The 18,152-nt window shown below is 33.5% G+C and overlaps 1 protein-coding gene across 1 annotated transcript in view; it reads left to right on the top strand.

Moving 5' to 3' along the window:
- LOC150096591 (beta-alanine transporter-like) overlaps positions 1 to 18,152 on the top strand; it is a 96,592-nt gene that overhangs the window by 54,486 nt on the left and 23,954 nt on the right. The window contains exons 2-5 of the mRNA XM_090408653.1: positions 8,778 to 8,881; positions 13,118 to 13,272; positions 16,093 to 16,261; positions 17,698 to 17,814. Of these exons, the coding sequence (XP_090264779.1) occupies positions 8,778 to 8,881; positions 13,118 to 13,272; positions 16,093 to 16,261; positions 17,698 to 17,814 (545 nt within the window). The remainder of the gene's footprint in view (positions 1 to 8,777; positions 8,882 to 13,117; positions 13,273 to 16,092; positions 16,262 to 17,697; positions 17,815 to 18,152) is intronic.

Consider the following 18,152-nt stretch of genomic DNA (forward strand, 5'->3'; position numbering starts at 1 on the left):
GAAAACTATAAAAGATCGCCTTATTGTGTTAGAAAAGTTTTTTCTATTTCTTTGATCTAATAGTGGAATAAGAATGCCATTGTTTTTTCTTCTTTTATTCTAGGATAGAACAGGACAACGATTCGCCACGGTTTTAAAATCGGAATCCTAAGACCAGTATAATTTCCCGAAAAAGTCCACACAGTTAAAAAGAGAAAGAAAAAAAAACTAACAGAGAAACATGGCCTTGGTAGATTAAATCGATTTTCCGATGAAGTCGAGGGATTTCATCACATCGCCTTGGGAGAGAGGACAAAAAAAACTTTAAGATGGTAAAAAAAAGAAGAAATAAGACGTGCTGCTGGGTTAAGTAAAATGAATTGTCCTAACGAATTGCAAATGAAAACTTTTTCATTCCATACTTTTGTCAAACCGAAAACTACTGAGCTAACATGTGTTCTAATCATCGCTTAATCCGAACATTGTTGTTTAAGTACATGGGTCGTCTGCTAGCTGTAAAAAAAAAAAAAAAAAAAACTGCAGGACAAATGAAAGCGTTTAGTATTCGACTCGCTCGTTTGCAAGCGTTCAAGTTATTTTAATGAGTTTCAGAGTTCGTTCCCATCCATTTCGGGACACCAGAAAAAATTGGAAAAAAAAAGGAAAGAAAACAACAAAAAGAAAAAAAAGCGATCCTTTTGAATTAACAGAAAGGTTAAATAAAAACAACAAAAGGAGAGATTTTAATTCTATTATATATATATATATATATATATATATATATATATATATATATATATATATATATATATATATATATATTTGGCTCTTTTTAGTTTAATTAGGTAATGACAACAAACTTGGCAAATATTTCAAAATGGAGAGGATAGGACAGCGATATTTTCACTGGATACCAAATACCAGTATCAAAATTTAGTTCAACTATACAATTTTACTAACATTCAAAGCTAAAAATTGATATGTTGTTGTTGTTTAGTACTTCGTGGGTCCTCCTTTTGAATTTATTACAGCTTGGCGTCGGCAGGGCATTGACAAAATCAATTTCCTGATGGGTGCAACTGTCATTTCATGGTTATAATGGTTTATTGGAGCTCCCGAAGTGTTTTCGGCTTCTTGTGTATTTCAGTCTCTATTTGGTACCACAAGCTCAATGGGGTTGAGATCTGGGCTGTACCTGATCACGGTATTCGCTGAATCGAGTGTTCATTGAGCCACTTATTAATCTGCAATATAAACTAAAGCTTTTATAAGTACAGTACCAAACGCAATTCGTATGGTACATTTGAGTTATAATAGCATACTTACATATGCCCTATGATAAGAGGCAGAGTCATCCTGAAAGATGCAGTTCGTCGTTAAGGTAAAATGGTCTCTGATAAGTAGGCAGCAATTCTTCTTCTTCTAAAATTTTCTGGTGCACTTGTGCATTCATTGAACCTTTTGTGAAATGCAATCAACCAACAATATGATACAACATGCAGCCCCAGATCATCTGACTGGGTGAGAATTTAACTGTTGACACTAGACTGCCTGGGTAGAATTTTCCCCTGATCGTCTTCGAACTGTCTATCTGCCGTCGTCGCCTTTCAGGTTAAACTTTTTTCTCGTCAGAAACAATTAGTCTTTTCCACTGATCAGGGGATCCATTTGGCATGCTCTCTGCATCAATTTAACTGAATGAGTCTCTTTTTTTTCTGGTTAACAAGGGCTTATTTTAAGGGCTTATTTAATTCGACAAGGACTTGGCTATCAGTCCTTGTCGAATGGTGTCTTCTTCTTCTTCTCCTGTTACAGAGCGCCACAACTCCCGTGTGTTCTTCCCAGTCCCTTTTCAGTTCTCCGGACGAAGCACGGAGATATGAGGAAGAGCTGCTTTAGAACTCGATATTGGTATTCAGTAGACAGTGACTTTCTTCCTGTCCCCTTCTTCTTTTCAGCAGATCCATCACTTTCGACAGAAGCCGTGCCACAGCAGATTGACTACAGGACACCCTTTTAGCTATTTCACGAGAGGAACAGCCTTCTCTATTCAAAGCTTGAAAATCATAATTTTGACTCGCGCATGTAACTAGCCATAGCGATCTAAGTACGAAAATTAGTTCTTGCTGTCTATTTATATCATAAAAAATTGTGACGTAATAACAGAAACTGTTACATTATACAGAAACCCGTGGAAATGATGGGATGCAATACAACCAATATCTAAAGATAAACCAATGAAAATGACCATTTAACTACTAAAATTATATTTATGTAAAGATGATACAGTTTCTATGAACTGTGTGTGTGTGTGTGTGTGTGTGTGTGTGTGTGTGTGTGTGTGTGTGTGTGTGTGTGTGTGTGTGTGTGTGTGTGTGTGTGTGTTAAAGTAAGGATCCTCCGTATCTGAGTCGGTATAGACGAAGCCTTTTGCTTGGAAAGATCTGGATTCAAATTCCGCCTAGGATGTGAAGAACATTTTTAAGGGCTTCAACTAAAGTTAGATAGCCTGTAAGGATCCTCCGTATCTGAGGCAAACCGGTCAGAACGCACTCAGTCTACAAAAGAACATACTTAAAGGCATAGGCCTAACCACCTCATTCTACAATCACGGTTATGAAATCCAAGAATATTTGAAAGATCGTCGAGCCGCCACAACCTTCAAAGTAGCATTGGAATCCAAAAAGTAAAGAGCTGCCATAGCTTAATCGAAGAAGGCTTTTAGTTGGAAAGATCTGAGCTCGAATGGCGTCTATGACGAAGGGAAGGTGAGTTAGCCCGTCTCGTAAGGAGGAAGAGGGTTTTTTATCCCTGCAACTCGGAAAGAGAAACTTGTCCGTGATCACATATAATGTACAGACATAAAATATGGAGGGGGGGGGGCAGAGGGATGGCATGTACAGACAAACTCCTTATTAGGGCATCAAGTGACGTATGAAGACTGTTCCTATGAAGTCAATAACGAAAGTGTCTAAAAAGTGCTAAATTCATTAATATCAAATCGTGTATAAATACAAGCCTAACTAAAGAAATAGAACAGATCTCAGAGTTGAAATAAAAAAAAAGCAGGAAAATCACACGAAGTAGTTTAGGATCACTCTGTACAAATCGGGAATCGAATGAATCGCGAAAAACGACGGAAAAAAATGAACGCAGTAATTCAAAATTTAGTGAAATTTACGAAAACCGAAATTCCCATTGATAAAATAAAATTTCGTTGCATGTATCGTAGTTTATCTCCCTTTCCAACAAGCCCAAGATAATAATAAACACCGGGGGAAAAAAATTCTACCAGGCATTTCAAAAATTAGCAGTTATTGCAAAGATAATGTGGTATAGTTTAACGATTACTTGACGCTCTATTACAAAAATATGTGGGGGGGGGGAAGTCAAACAAGACACGAACTCTAAATACTTTGATTATATTCAGTCTCAATTCAACATACATTCGAATTTCGTAAAAATAAAGGAACCATTATCTTGCGGGATGATCTCTGCGACATAAATTAAGCTCTGAATAAAAACCGCTTTGTATTTGAACGAGATCTTGAATATTCTGTATCCTTGGACACGAAACAACATACAGTTCTCTTAAATAAAGTTGATACAAGAGGAAAACTTGAAAACTAGTTCAAAGACTTCGCTAAACACAAAACTAATATTATTAAAATAAATGGCTCTTATAGCAACAAAACTGAAGTTAATGCGGCATTCTACAAAGGGTCCTTTTATCACCATTGCTTACTGAACAGCTTGGTGAACAATTTACCCAACCTACAGTTACAGAATCTCAGCTATCAGCACTCACATGACTCGTCCCCTCATCTGAATACATAAAGATCCATCAGTGCCTTACATCATTATTACAGATAGACTTTAAGCTAATCACTGACTATTTTGTGCATAATCCATTATGTTGAACAGCGATAAATCTCAACTCGCCATCTTTCAGACATCACTGAAACGTCACCTCATATTTTCCTATAGCAAATAAGAATGCGTGCTTTTATCTGACATGCTAGAAGTAACAAATTTCAAACGTTCAGATATGCACTTTGACTACAATTAGTTCCTCAATTAGCCTCATGATATCCATTGTCGAGAAATTCTAAACAGCGATTAAAATTAACACGAAATAGTATTAATATTAATATTTTTCGCGGCAACAGTAAGTTTATGTATTTGAATTCTCATTAGGCTTTACACTTTGCATTTGTTCATCCTGCGTGTTAATCGTACGTCATTCGCTGGAATACTAGCTTTTTTCAGTTTTTATTAATGGGACGTAGTTGGTGAAACAACTTTTATGACTTTGTATAATCATGTGAAAAGTATTAGGATGAGATAACAATTACTTATGCGGAAATATACAGCAGCTGTTTCTCATCAGTCTACGCTAAGTTATAGATTAAAGTTAAAATAAATATTCTCTTTAATTTAATTAATACAATGCAGTACTTGAATTCTGTGCAAAATGCTAAATGCAGAAACTTCTCTCTCTCTCTCTCTCTCTCATATTTTTATTTCTTCATCCTACGTTTTTCTTTTTCTCACCTCACCAACTGTCCATCTCTTTAACAATATGTTTTATTCAATCTTCTACTTTTATTTTATTATTTTCCTACTCTCTAAATAAACTACAAAAAGTAAGAGTTGTTTTCTTGTGCACATCAGTGATATGTAATGTTTAGACGAAAAAATTTCCATAAACGTTACATATATAAAGTTCAAACAAAAATGGCCGCAATAAAATACTTATATTTTCCTCGGCTGTGTGTATCTTTTCAGTTCTTCTTTATGGTCCGATATATTCTTTTTTCCTCTACATCTATTGTGCCAAGCTTGGCGCGGCTGTGGTGAAAGGAAACATATGTCTTCTCTATCCCCCTCTCCACTTTGACATCTCTAATAACCACGTTTCATCAAGTTACCAACGACGATAGAAAGAGGAAAGAAATAGTCAGAAGACATAAAATCAAAGATTAATGTCCTTCGGCCTCTTTTTCTATCTCTTTTTTTTTTATTGGGTAGGTTTAAAGATGGTACTTCCGTGAAGAAAGAGTACTGCAGGATAACCAGTCATGCATAAATGGTTCATTTGCGTTATTCTCCCCATCCCTCATCATTTCTGAGAACGCATCCCCCAAAGTAATTTTTGGAACTCTTAATATTTCTGTTTACTTCACCGATTGGTAGTTTTTACTTTAGTAATTATCGAAATATCCTAGATACGAGGCTAAGCCTATTTCCCATTCAATAGCATGGAATTAATTTTAATGGTGCCGAATTCATTATGAGCAAACTCCTTGAAATCAACGTGTTCCTGCACAATTTTCCAGGGCTACTTAACATTACTGCACCCTAACAACAGCTTTATTTTCCTTTAACGGCTCATTTCCACACCCGGAGACTATTTTTAGAAAAAAAAAAAGGCTTCTTCGAATAAAAAGCCTTCTCATTTTAGTAACGGAGGGGTATTCACAGGAGCCCAGCAAACAAGGCGATCAGTTTACGGTAGATAACATTTGAATTTTAAAGTAGTTTTTCAACGTCAACCTTCTTTGAATTTTGCTTCGCCTGCTTTGTTTTGATATTCTCCCAGGGAACTTATTTCAATACGATACCTCCTTGGATTTCAGAGAGAAGTACTACTTAAAAAATGTTTCCTTGCAAATAGGATTTACAGGGATGAGATTTAATCTCTTTAATCTTCTTATTCAAGAGTTCCTTTATAGTAAGAATTGGCACCTTTTAGGATCGAGAATTCTTGTACTATTTAAAGAAATAGTACAAGGAAAACTAAAAGATTGAATCAGTCTACTTTGTTCTAAATAAAAGTGATATGTGGATCGCTTTGGATTACTATATATAGAGGATGTTCTTTGTGTTATTTTTCAACGGTAATACCATCAACACTACCGTTCTAGAAAAACATACTCTTAAGTTCTCACCATGAATGAGTTGAAGATCGTGTTGCATATACCGAAGCTATGAAAACAATATATTATTGCGGGTTCTTTTAAGTGCCTGTTCTTATGGAAGAAAATAAAGTAGTTTTTTCAAAGTAAATAAACAAAACTAATTTTGTATGCAATCAACACTCGTGAAATTTAAACTCATTTTCGGGGAACTTAACTTATTTTATTCATGTGATCATTCAGGTTCCGTGGACAATATTAAAACAATCAAATGTGAATACAGAACACTTTTTTTCCGGTTTTTTTTCGTGCATTCTTCCTTTAAACTAATTTACCAAAAACGACATTTTCAATATTGTTAGAGCCTAATATTTCTGCTAATCAACACTTTTAATGAAAATTCAACGATTTATGCATCAATCTTTTAAATTTCAAGCTAAACATACCAGCACTATGGTCTAAATAAATGCGAGCCTTTAAAAGGGAGTCTCTCTCTCTCTCTCTCTCTGCATCAAATGTATCGATAGCTCTCGGGATACATCGGAGGAATGATGGGAGTATTTGAATGCCATTTATTAGTCAGTGAAGAGCATCCGTCAACAAATGTTTCAGTGTCTATTGCATTCATCAAAGTCATAAACAGTTTAATTACGACCCGGTGAATACCGCTGGCAATTTGTAGTCAAGTTTCTGCCAGGATGCAGGTGATGGAAGGGTTGAAACTTAATAACTACAGCATTCACCTGGTTCTACCGTGCGTCTCCATGGTAACGAGGAAGAGGGGACCAATGTTGAATTCTGGGATCAATAAATGCTCTCTCTCTCTCTCTCTGTGTGTGTGTGTGTGTGTGTGTATCATCTATCTATGTGTCTATTTCTCTTTCCGTTACTTATTTTTTCTACTTTCAATGTTCTCTTCGTGCGTATGTGCCTCTTTCCATATTCGCACTATCCATGTATCCATTTCAGTATTTATCTTTCTCTGAATTTTCGTTCTCTTTTCTGTCTCTCTCCTTCACAAATCATGGGAATCTTCTCTCTCTCTCTCTCTCTCTGCACTTTCTATCCGCTAGTTTCTGTGTTTATCTGACTTTCCCTTCTTTCTCTTTATACACATGCACACAAAGAAGCAGGCTCTTTTTTTGTACGCCTCTTTGTTTCTCTTTTCCTCGTAGCATCTTAAGAATTTCACTGTATTTCCATGAAAGAGAAAATATTTTAAGAAAGTTGGGAATTTTTGTGTATATCTCAAGAATATTCAGCTCTGCATCATGCATTATAAATACTGTCTTGGGCACGCGTAAGTATTTCCCGTGAAACCAGTGATGAATATACTCGCATCGTATTTCGCGAACAGGAATTGCATCGCGGGCTCATAACTTCAAAAGAGGGCAGGTGAAGAGCTAGAATTCATTATAAAGAAACAAATGCTAGCATCAAGCATATTTCTCACCTTTATTTTTTGCAAAAGCGAGAGAGTTAGATGACTCTCTAGTAGACACTTTTAAATCATCAGAAAGCATTCTATAGTGAATACCGTACGTCATTGGAAAAACCCTTATTGGTTTCATATGTGAATATGTACAGTGAAGATAAAAATACGATTTTTATTTTAAATTTATGTAATGGTTTAAGTTTTAAACGAAACTTTAAATGAATCTTAAATATGACAATGAAGCCTCAGATTTCATTTAAATTTTAAAAACCTCATCTTCGAAGATGTCATATACGAGATTGTCAGAAATTTTATAAAGAGAATTAGATATTTTACTATATTTGGCTATAAAATATCTTTATCTATAATATCCTTTAGAGTTTAGATAAATAAATAAATAAATAAATAAAAATTTTAGCTCTGTACTATAGTATTTTACATACACCCACTAGAAGTTCATCTATGCTCAATTTAATTTTGTCGCATAGGATTGCTTTGGAATTGATGGTAAGTTATTCTTTGTGCAACTTTCTAGACCTGAAATTTAAGGCAGCAAAAACCAATTTAAACAGTGATGTGATACGTGTTCCTGGGCTTAGATCAAATCAAAGCACTTCGACGGCAAAATTTGTATTCTCATAACGTGCTGGTAAATTTCGAAGAGTTTGACTATAAAAATATGAGTGGATCTATAATATCGTCCATTTTAATAAAGGTTTATAGAATGTTTAATTTAGGTATATTGTATTGTTATAAAAATTTCAAATTACCAAACGAAATATTAGTTCTTAAGGTGTTTTCATAATTTTCTGAGAGGTGGCGACACTACAGTGGTAGCTACGTCATCGAAAACGCATGGCAGCTACTAGGTCAGTGTTCCTGCCAAAGGAAGAAAGATGTGTTTAAATGAGCAAATGGTATTTATTGGCAGATGGTTTATGTGTACACGAAGACGTGTTTAATATTTGCAGTAGACGAAGCATAGACGAACCGATGACAATGACGACGAAAGATCTGGTCCAGAGAACTTCAAGAAAACAAGAATTTAGGATAACAAAAGAATCATTTCTGGTGCGTTCCTTCTGCAGGGCAAGTTTGATTCAAGAAATCTCCATTACCCAATATCATATGGGATGGAGATTGTGTTTCCTCAAATATAGCTTGAATGGAGAGTGCTGTTGTTCCTTGGGCGCTAATACTAACATTAAGATGCCATATTTAAAATGCCGTAAGATCAAGTCCAGTGTCGTATTCTTCCGTTAAAAAAATTGAAATAAATACTATATATTCGTGACTTATCTTTCATTTGAAATACTGAAATGTTCGGAACACTTTTAACATGTCAAAAAATGTTGACAAACACATTTTCGCTTCATTTTATTCATGATGATATTTTATTTGTAATAAACACTGCTTAAATTTTATTATCATTAATTTATTTTCAGTGGGATTTAGTTTGCCAACGGGAGTGGCTATCCACGCTAGCTCTGGCATTGTTCTTTCTGGGAGGGCTTGTTGGACAGTGTGTTTACCTCATAATCATGAGCAGGTGAGCTTGTAAACTTCTTAAATAAAGCTTAATCTCATAGTTAACATGTATTTGTCTACAGTGATTTAACTGTCTTACTTCACTTATGCTCATGAATACATTTGTTCAGTTTGATCATGACAAAAAAAGGCTAACTTCAATTTAGCATTGTGAGAGAGAGAGAGAGAGAGAATGATGGATAAAGTCATTTTTATATCTCAGGGATTATCTTCTACGTAAATAGTGTAGCAGAATTAAAACTGTCCAATAAAAATTCGAGAGACAGAATTCTAATATTTTTGCATTACACATATCAATTCATAAGAAGTCACATTTTGTCTCATGGTATTTCTAAAGCTTTCTGATAAGCAGTTAGAATATTCTTGTTTGTCTTAAGTTTTTCACGAACCATTGAGGTTCTTTAGCTGTGGACTTCACAACCGCGACCATCTCGAGGATAAGGTGGTTGGCCTTATGCCTTCCGGCGTGTCCAATGTCTGTAGATGGATGTGTTCACGAAGCCGGGGAGATGGAGACGAAAAACCCGAGTTTCCCAGTGAAACCCCCTTACCTCCGTATGAGACCGGCTAACTCACCTTTAGTCGAAAGAGATCAGATAAAGGTTCCTCAAGTCTTGAAGGGAAATTTTCTATACTGACTGAGCTACAGAGGCTCAGTGAGAACATCCTAATGGCTAAAAATTATAGCGATAATATTATCATTGGATTATTCATTAAGTTAAAACATTTGTTGAATGCAAAATTCGTCTTTGCATCTTTGAGGTAAATGTGGTAGTTATATTTGATGATACTGTCAGATTTAAGTATCTTAGTTATTTAAATAGAGCAACAGGGAATAACAAAGAACACTCACATACCGGAAAACAACCAACGTTCAAACTACGAGTATGCCAGAAAACGTTTTAGGCCTTTTTCTGTTAAGATTAAGTTAATAGGTTTGGAGTATAGCAATAGTGTTTATTCCTCTTGGGTTTTGGTTAACTTAAAAAAACCGGTTATTTTAACAATTTTACCTAACGACTAACAATCGCTGGATTAAAAAGTAAGTTGGGTCGTCTGGTATGTATGCATTTTATGTTAAAAATTCCACGCATTTAAATTTTCATTTGTACAAAAGGTAGCCGACTGATTAAACTTTCCGGTGAAATTCTTGATACTTTTGTCTGTCTGGTCCCTTCATTGAGTCTCCGAAGCCATTTGCAACACTCATTCATTCATTAACCGTAACAGACACGTGCTTAGTAAGCGCTCGCTTCGGTAATCTTATTTTGTGTTCAGTGTCTGGATAGGTTGCTCTATTTAATTTTCAGCTAATTAGACAATCTAGTCTGAGTTGCAAACCGCGTACGTTGTAGTCGGTTGATGTACACTTACCTGAAGTAACTTCTGGTTCGATGTGTTATGTTCGAAAGAATGCGAATATCTAAGTGTCTCCAGAGCAAGCAGATAAGATTTACTTGCCCCCCCCCCCCATAACTTCATTGATACAACACAGCGATCATAAAACATTGCTGGAAAAAAGTCTGCAACTTTTAAATTCTGTGGATTGCTTTTGATCCTTGATTTTATTCCGCCATTTTTAAACTCTCCTCTTGTACTTATTTTCCTGTAGCTTGAAAACCAGTGCGCATCCAAATGACGTCTAATAACAGATACATAAAGCTTTGCTATCCGATTAGTGTTTCATAGCACCTCAATTGTTTCTAAAAAAAAAATGGACAAACTACGCTGTAAACTCTAAATTTTATATTAAAGTCTACGTGCTCTATTTTCTCGTAAAAAGATTATCAGTGATTTGATTATCCTTTCTGAATTGTCAGCATATTTTTTTTTATCATAGATGAATCTTCATCCTTAAGCTTTCCAACTAATTTCAGAGCGCTGATCTTTCACTTTTTTTTTTTTTTGCTCTTCTACGAATCTAATTCACTGTGAATTCAATCACAGTTTCTGCTGATAACCACACCACATTCTTCATCATTTGAGAAGCATTTCAAACGAATATCTTACAGAGCATCCAACGTTTTATAAATTTCAATCTTAGCAAAACTTAGCGATGCTTCGTTTCACGCCAAAAAAGATATATTTACTTTGATAACTTTTAGAATTCTAAACAAGATGATACTTCAATTCCCTTTTTAAAATTATCTCCATGCTTCTTGAAATAAACGTATACATATCTAGGTTTCCCACCCTCAAAAAGTCAGTTTAATATCTTGAAGATAATTATTTTAATTATATTATTCTTTTAACTATTTTAAATATATAACTCTAGAATATTTTAACTATATTTTAAATGCCCAAGTTATGGATTTCAATCATATCAACCATAAAACAGTATTCAATCATTTGAAGACATTTCCTCTAATGATTTTCTCTTTGTAATAATTCTCTGAATTTCTTGTCATATTTGGTGTACATGGTCAATGTTTATCACAATCCACATTTCTAAATTCCCTTACTTCTTTTTAAAGCAAAAATCATATGATTAGTTTTCCTCCATTCACAGTCCAATAATGAACTCGATGTGTCAATCTTTAATTCTTTTTGTATGTATTTCGTAATTAAAAAAAATGAACTCACTGTTCTACAGATTATTCAATTTTTCTGTTTTGAGTTGTCCTGAACAATGCAAAAAATAAATATATGAAATAAATGAACTAATGTAATATTCCATAGATCAGTCATTTGGTTGGAAAATCCTGAATTCGAATGCCGTCTGGGATGGAGAATCTTCATAAGGTTTATTTATTTATTTATTTATTATCGGAAAGTAAGTTACTAGGCCTCTAAAAAAGTCACAGGGTTTTGCTCCATGATTATATAACAACAAATCAGTTGAATTTCGGGAATGAGTGGGCAATAAAATTCTTGATGAAGTATCAAAAAAAGCGTAGAAACATCTTGGAGTAGGGTACCAAAGAATCCTCTCTTGGAAAACGATGGGTTGCACAATGTGACATTTCCATACAATAATAGATTCTTATTCAACTAGGTGGAACGAAGAATCTTAACGTCGTCAAGAACAAAATAGATACAAATATGCTACAAATGTATCTACAGTGCTGTCTTTTTTTTTTTTTTTTTTTTTTTTGAGGCGGGGAAGCGTTATAAGAGTCACGGGAGAGAAGAAAAATTCGCAACGGACTTGAACTGTTGTAATGTAAATTGTTTTGAACTGAAATAAAAGCACCAAGAAATTGGCTCCGAGTTTCTAGTTGGATTATTACATCGTTAATTATCTCAGATTATGTTTCATCAGTCCTTTCTAGCCACTAAGAGGATTAGTCGATATTTTGCTTCGATAAGATAAAACGTTTTCGTTTTGTATTTCAGCAGGAAAAAAAAAGTAGCATTATTATCTAATATAAATTTATAAACACGCACAAGCTTTCTGGATATAATAAGATATCGCCCTAATTGAAAGACTATCAAAGAAAGGAACAATTTTATGCAACTCCTACCAGCGAAAGGTTATAAATGAATACTGTATTAGCACAGAGGATGAGTCATTTTTTTCCCTGTTTAATGAGGCTACTGTTGATTAGAATCGGCAAAAGCAACTAAGGTTATGAGGCGAATATATCTTTCTGCTAACTGTATGTATTTTTCTGCCGGTTTACCTGCCTTATAGGATGAAAAAAAAAAGCAATGCATCTCCGTATGAGTCTAGCTAATCCATCTTTTATTTGAAGAATAGAGAAATGAGTACTGGAAAGAAAAGTTCTGTTATGCCTCAGGTTTAGAAGGAAAAAATGAAATCATAGGAATAAGGAAATAGAGAGAAGCCAAAACAGAACAACGAGATAAATAGCAAAGAAAAAATACGAGTAATTATATAAAGAACAGAAAAAGTTTTAAAAATGAAAGAATACACAATAAAAAAAGAAAGGTAAATCAACTAAGAAGAACGAACATTTCTAAAATTACATGCAAACATAATAAAGAAGAAAGATCCAAAAATGACACACACACACAAAAAAAAAAAAACAGAAATTTTTCCTTTCAGAAACAGTCTACAAAATAAAACTAACATCATATTTCTAATTAAAGAAGTGACCGCTAGGGGAACTTTCAATTTTGTATTTACAATTTTTTTTAAGAATATTATTTCGATGACAAAATGAACCTTGTTTAGATGAAGTAAGATTTACAGTGGAAAGTAGCATTCTAAGTTGATATTATTCGCTCTTTTATTTACAATATTGTGCCACTGTGTTTCGTTTCTTGTTTGTAGGTTAGGAAGACGTCCTTCATTTTTTTTATTCCTAGGATTTCAGTGCCTTTTCGGCGTACTCACTGCTTTTACACCTAATGTTGTGTTCTTTGTTATACTGCGGTTTCTGATGGGAATGACTGTCCCAGCAGTGATCACATCGCCTACTACTTTAGGTGAGTGTAATCTTTGGTAGAGATCATTTTATAAGTTGTATCAGCTAATAATTACTGATCAACGTCACCTCTTCAATACATGAGATTTATTTACGTTACCATGAAAAACTGCCACTAGATGGCAGTCTTATTTTCTCGTTTCGTTTAGAATCTGTTAAGAATAACAATAAAAAAAAAACTGTTTTTAATTGCTTCCAATAAATACTGAAGAAAATGTTTTCAAAATCAATAAAATTTTAAAACCTTCATTCAAATTTAAAAATTGGGTTACATTAAAAATATTTATATTTTAATTAATTAAAATATATTGTAATTTACATTAAAAATATATTTTAAATTTTTTAAATAAAGTTTAAGCATCAATTTACATTTTTAAATCGCAATTTTAAAAATTATCTTAACATTATAAAAATAATTTGAATTTGCTAAAAACGTAAACAAAAATTTAAAATATCGGAAATCGGTGTTTAAAAGATTTTACTTTAAAATTTTAAACTTTTTCAAGTATAAACTTTTTCATTTTTTCTTAAATTAAAACCTTTTAAGTTTTAAAATTAAAATCTTTGAAGTTTTTAAAATAAAGCATTTAAATTTTTATTAAAAGTTTAAAATGCTTAAATTTAAATTTTAAACCTTAAACATTAACAACTTTATATTTTATGAATTTCAAAATTAAAAATGTATAGTTTTTAAATTTTAAACATTTTAAATTAGAAACATATATTTTAAAAATATTAAAAATAAAATACTCTTAAGTTAAATATAACAATAACAATGATAATAAATAAAATAAAATAAAATAAATTTTAAAAAAATACTCCGATGCATTTATTTCCCAAAGGTAGCAGGAAGGCTTGATTAGCTCTGTTTACCTTTTGACGACTTTGGGGAAGTCATTCTCTATTCTTAGCTAATCAGAGATATCAGACCCAAACGATCAATGACATTAATCAGCATCCGCGAAGATGGAACGACATACACCTGTCACTATCTCGTAATTCTTAAGCTTAATACAATATATATTATTCTCTAAAATATCCGGCGAAGACCTAACGACAGACACTTGTCATTAACTTTAGCACAATATATATATATTATTCTCTAAAACAGTGTAGGTTCTACGGTCGACTTTTTATAGTTTCCGGGATGAAAAACTCGTGTTTCCGTTAGAAAAATCCGTTAAACCGTACCAGATATCAACTAACTCGAGAACTACTTCAAAAATACTTTGAAAAAGTTCCTTTAATTAGCGTCTAGAATCGAACTTTAGAGTCTTTCTTTCTTTGGGTTGCCTAGTGCTATGGGTGCAAACGCCCTTTCAATAGGCCTACAGAGGCTTGATTTTAATAAGAATAAAATAATAATAAAATAATATTTTTACTTTTAAATTGAAAATAAGAATATGTATATTGACGTCTTTAAAAATACTAGACTTTCAATATTTTGAAGATGTCAATATACATAAATAATTAATTAGAGCATTTATTTTATTCAGTATATGAAATTCTTAATGAAATATGAAATACTACATTGTATTTATGGCAAATTCATATCCATAATAAGTATAAAACTCAACGGGTGGAACTGAAACAAATTCATTTTCAAAACAAAAATGAAATAAGTAAATTGCTGTTTTTTTGTAAATTACAATTTACAAAATTGTTTTCAAATTAACGCATAACCAAGAATGAATAGGCTTAAAGCTGCTGACAATTGGCTATTGTTAAACGAGACGGTAGTTCATTTCTGATAAACATCGCACGTTACCACTGATAGGACTGCATTTCCAATGCAATAATTGAAAACTGAATAAAACTCAACTGAAGCAAAACAGCGAGTTTAGAATTAGTCTATTTAGTATTCTCATTATTTATTTAAAACTATTTACTTTAATTACAGCGAATGCAAGCAAATTTAGCACATCATTCTACTTGTTTTTAATTGCTTTGAATTTTCCATCCATTTTCATTAAATGGTTTACGGTAGTTGAATAACTCGCCATAACTCTAATGGGTTTCTAAAATTTCCGTAATGTCTTTTTGCCAAAGGGACATCCCCATTACGACTTATTCAAAGTTGATTTTATTATTAAATTTGCGCCGTAAGGAATTTCAGTGATATGTTAATGGATAAATTTATGTTTAGACTTTGCGTAATTGAATTCTACATTTATTATCAGTGAAAAGCGTATAAAAAAACTTCTGAAAATGAAAATTAGTTGAAGTCCAGTCAATTTTTTTAAAATGTCCTCTAATTACTGACAAAAATTAGCAAAAGTATATCCATTTAAAAGACAAAACTTTGTACCCTGGACATTTTTTTTATTTTATATTTCTGGAACATTGTGATTAAAGTTTTATAAGATTCTTTTAAGAAATAGGATTGTTTTTTTTTTTTTTCAACTCAAGCTCAAGAAAACGTGCTGACAGCTTCTAAGATAGAAAAGTTTGTAATCCTTTTCTTCTAGTAAGTCTAACCCATCTGTTTGCAACACGAAACAAACAGAAATAGTCTTTTTAACTTCTTGAATGCAAGCTGCTTCTTATATTGTTTTCATCCAGCACTTTCTGCAAAAATTTAATCCCAGTTTTTGTTCTTTATAAAGAATCAATTGTAAAGGTTTGTAAGAAATAAAGTAAAATACGATGCCTTTTGAAAACGTTTTAGGAAATGCCGACAGAGGGCGCTTTATATCACGAAAGAAACAATAGTATGCACTCCTCTGAAAATTTCGGCATATATATGATAAAAATATATTTGTTTAAAATTCTGCAACGTATATCAGGTTAAAATTTATTATCAAAATATATTTTTTCACAGCTCGAGAATTGGTCGGAAGAAGATTTCGTAGTAAAGTTGGGTATTTAAATTATTCGACCCGAAGTCTGGGTGTGGTGCTGTTCTCCGGGGTGGTGTTTTTAATCCGGGACTGGTTCCATATTGCCTTAGTTACTACCTTACCTTTTCTAGCCTTCTTCATGTACTGGTGGTAAGTAATCTACTTATGGTTCATGATTTCTCGTTGAATTATTATTTGCACTATTAGTTTGATTACATAAAATAAAATATAGGGACAATTATAATCATGCATTTCTTTTCAAGATAATAATTCACAGATTAATCTGATTGGTATTTCATTATCATAGCATACACATAGCGTACGACAGCTTTTAGAGTGAAAGGTATATATATATATTTTCTTTGGTGTAATTGTTGTTATTATGAATAAATATTAGGGTAGTTTATAATATATTTGGCTTATGTCTGATTGTATGTTTCTTAGGATTTGATGATAAACGCATTTATCAGTCTCGAGTCCTTCAGAGATTTTGAGAGTTTCAAAGTTGCTAAGCCTAATTCACACGGGCGTGATAATGATATCAATGAGAGGCTATTTGTTGTCCTAATGTAACTTGAGCATATAGTCCTGTCTCTTACTGTGTAGCACAAACAACAAAAGACAGAACAGCCACCACGAGAGAGAGAGAGAGAGAGAAAGCATCTTCTGAGCAGGTTTCTTAGCTATTCTAATATTAGCATAAAGGAAAAGATGACGCTAAGAATCAATGATCTAGACAGACCAGAAGAATTAAGCATATTAGTGAGGTAAAATCGATTACAAGTAAACAAGACTAGGGTTATCAACGTAAAACTATCTACTAAGTGAGGTTTCTATCTCTCATTCAAGTGTTAACCTTAGTTAAACTGAAACATTACTTCCATCTGTACAGAGTTCAATGATAGAAGGATCGTGAGTTCACGAAGATGCAGTAATTGAAATGGAGTCGCCTCAGTTGATAGTATGGGCGACAACAAATAGTGCATTCTGACAATCTGCACCAAGTTGCTACGTTAATTCCAGTTATAAATAAGGTGCCCGTTCTAATGTTCGGTTATTCGACACTCGACCTCATCTCATAGAAACAGCATCATATTGTGGAGATAGCCAAGTAATAATTCCTCGTCCTGCGCTACTTTCGATGTCAACCACTATATTCTGAACATTGCAATGTTCATATAATTAATATAGTGGAGAATATAGTAGAGGACATCGAACTTGGTGTTCCAGTCTTATTTGAAAGAATTCCTGCTTCATCTTTTGCTGATCGTTCACGTCAAAGCAGTGGTGGTTCTATGACGATGCATTCGGATATATCCTGAGTGCCTTCTATTACTGTGCTAAGTAATCATGAGTTATATGAGCAGCTCTCAACTAAAAGGCCTGAGGATCGCTCAGGAGAATTCGCATGAGTCAGTTCATTTTTAGAAGTTCTTGTCACACTGTGAGGTCTGCTACAGATGCCACAAAAACCTGAATGATCACGTGAAGATGCATGAAAATATCAGATATGACACTTCACATTAATAGATTTCTGATCGGGATTATTTCTTCTGAAAATTTTCACTTCGCAATTACATTTTCAGGATTGAAATCGCCATTTCTTCATCTCAAGATTTAGATTCTAGTCGTTTCAGGAAATTGGGAAACAATAAACAGACGTTACCTCCAAATGATTTTAGAAAGAATCAGATGCTTGTGCTGTAAGGGGCATAACTTCGGTACCAGATCATACATAGGAACCAGATTCTGTACGAATGGAACTCGCGAGCCTGGGGAGTAACACGGATATAGAATGGGTTACAGTATTTAAGAGATTGTTGCCGAAAGTGGAAGAGGACAGATGCCAGTAAATTGGTAGATTAAATTGGTAGAGTAGAAGTCGGAAATGAAAAATAATGTGTGTGTGTGTGTGTGTGTGTGTGTGTGTGTGTGTGTGTGTGTGTGTGTGTGTGTGTGTGTGTGTGTGTGTGTGAGAGAGAGAGAGAGAGAGAGAGAGAGAGAGAGAGAGAGAGAGAGAGAGAGAGAGAGAGAGAGAGTG

This window comes from Typopeltis vanoorti, chromosome 18, assembly GCF_054136105.1.
Source record: "Typopeltis vanoorti isolate ZY-2024b chromosome 18, IOZ_Tvanoo_1.0, whole genome shotgun sequence".
NCBI lineage: Eukaryota > Metazoa > Arthropoda > Arachnida > Uropygi > Thelyphonidae > Typopeltis > Typopeltis vanoorti.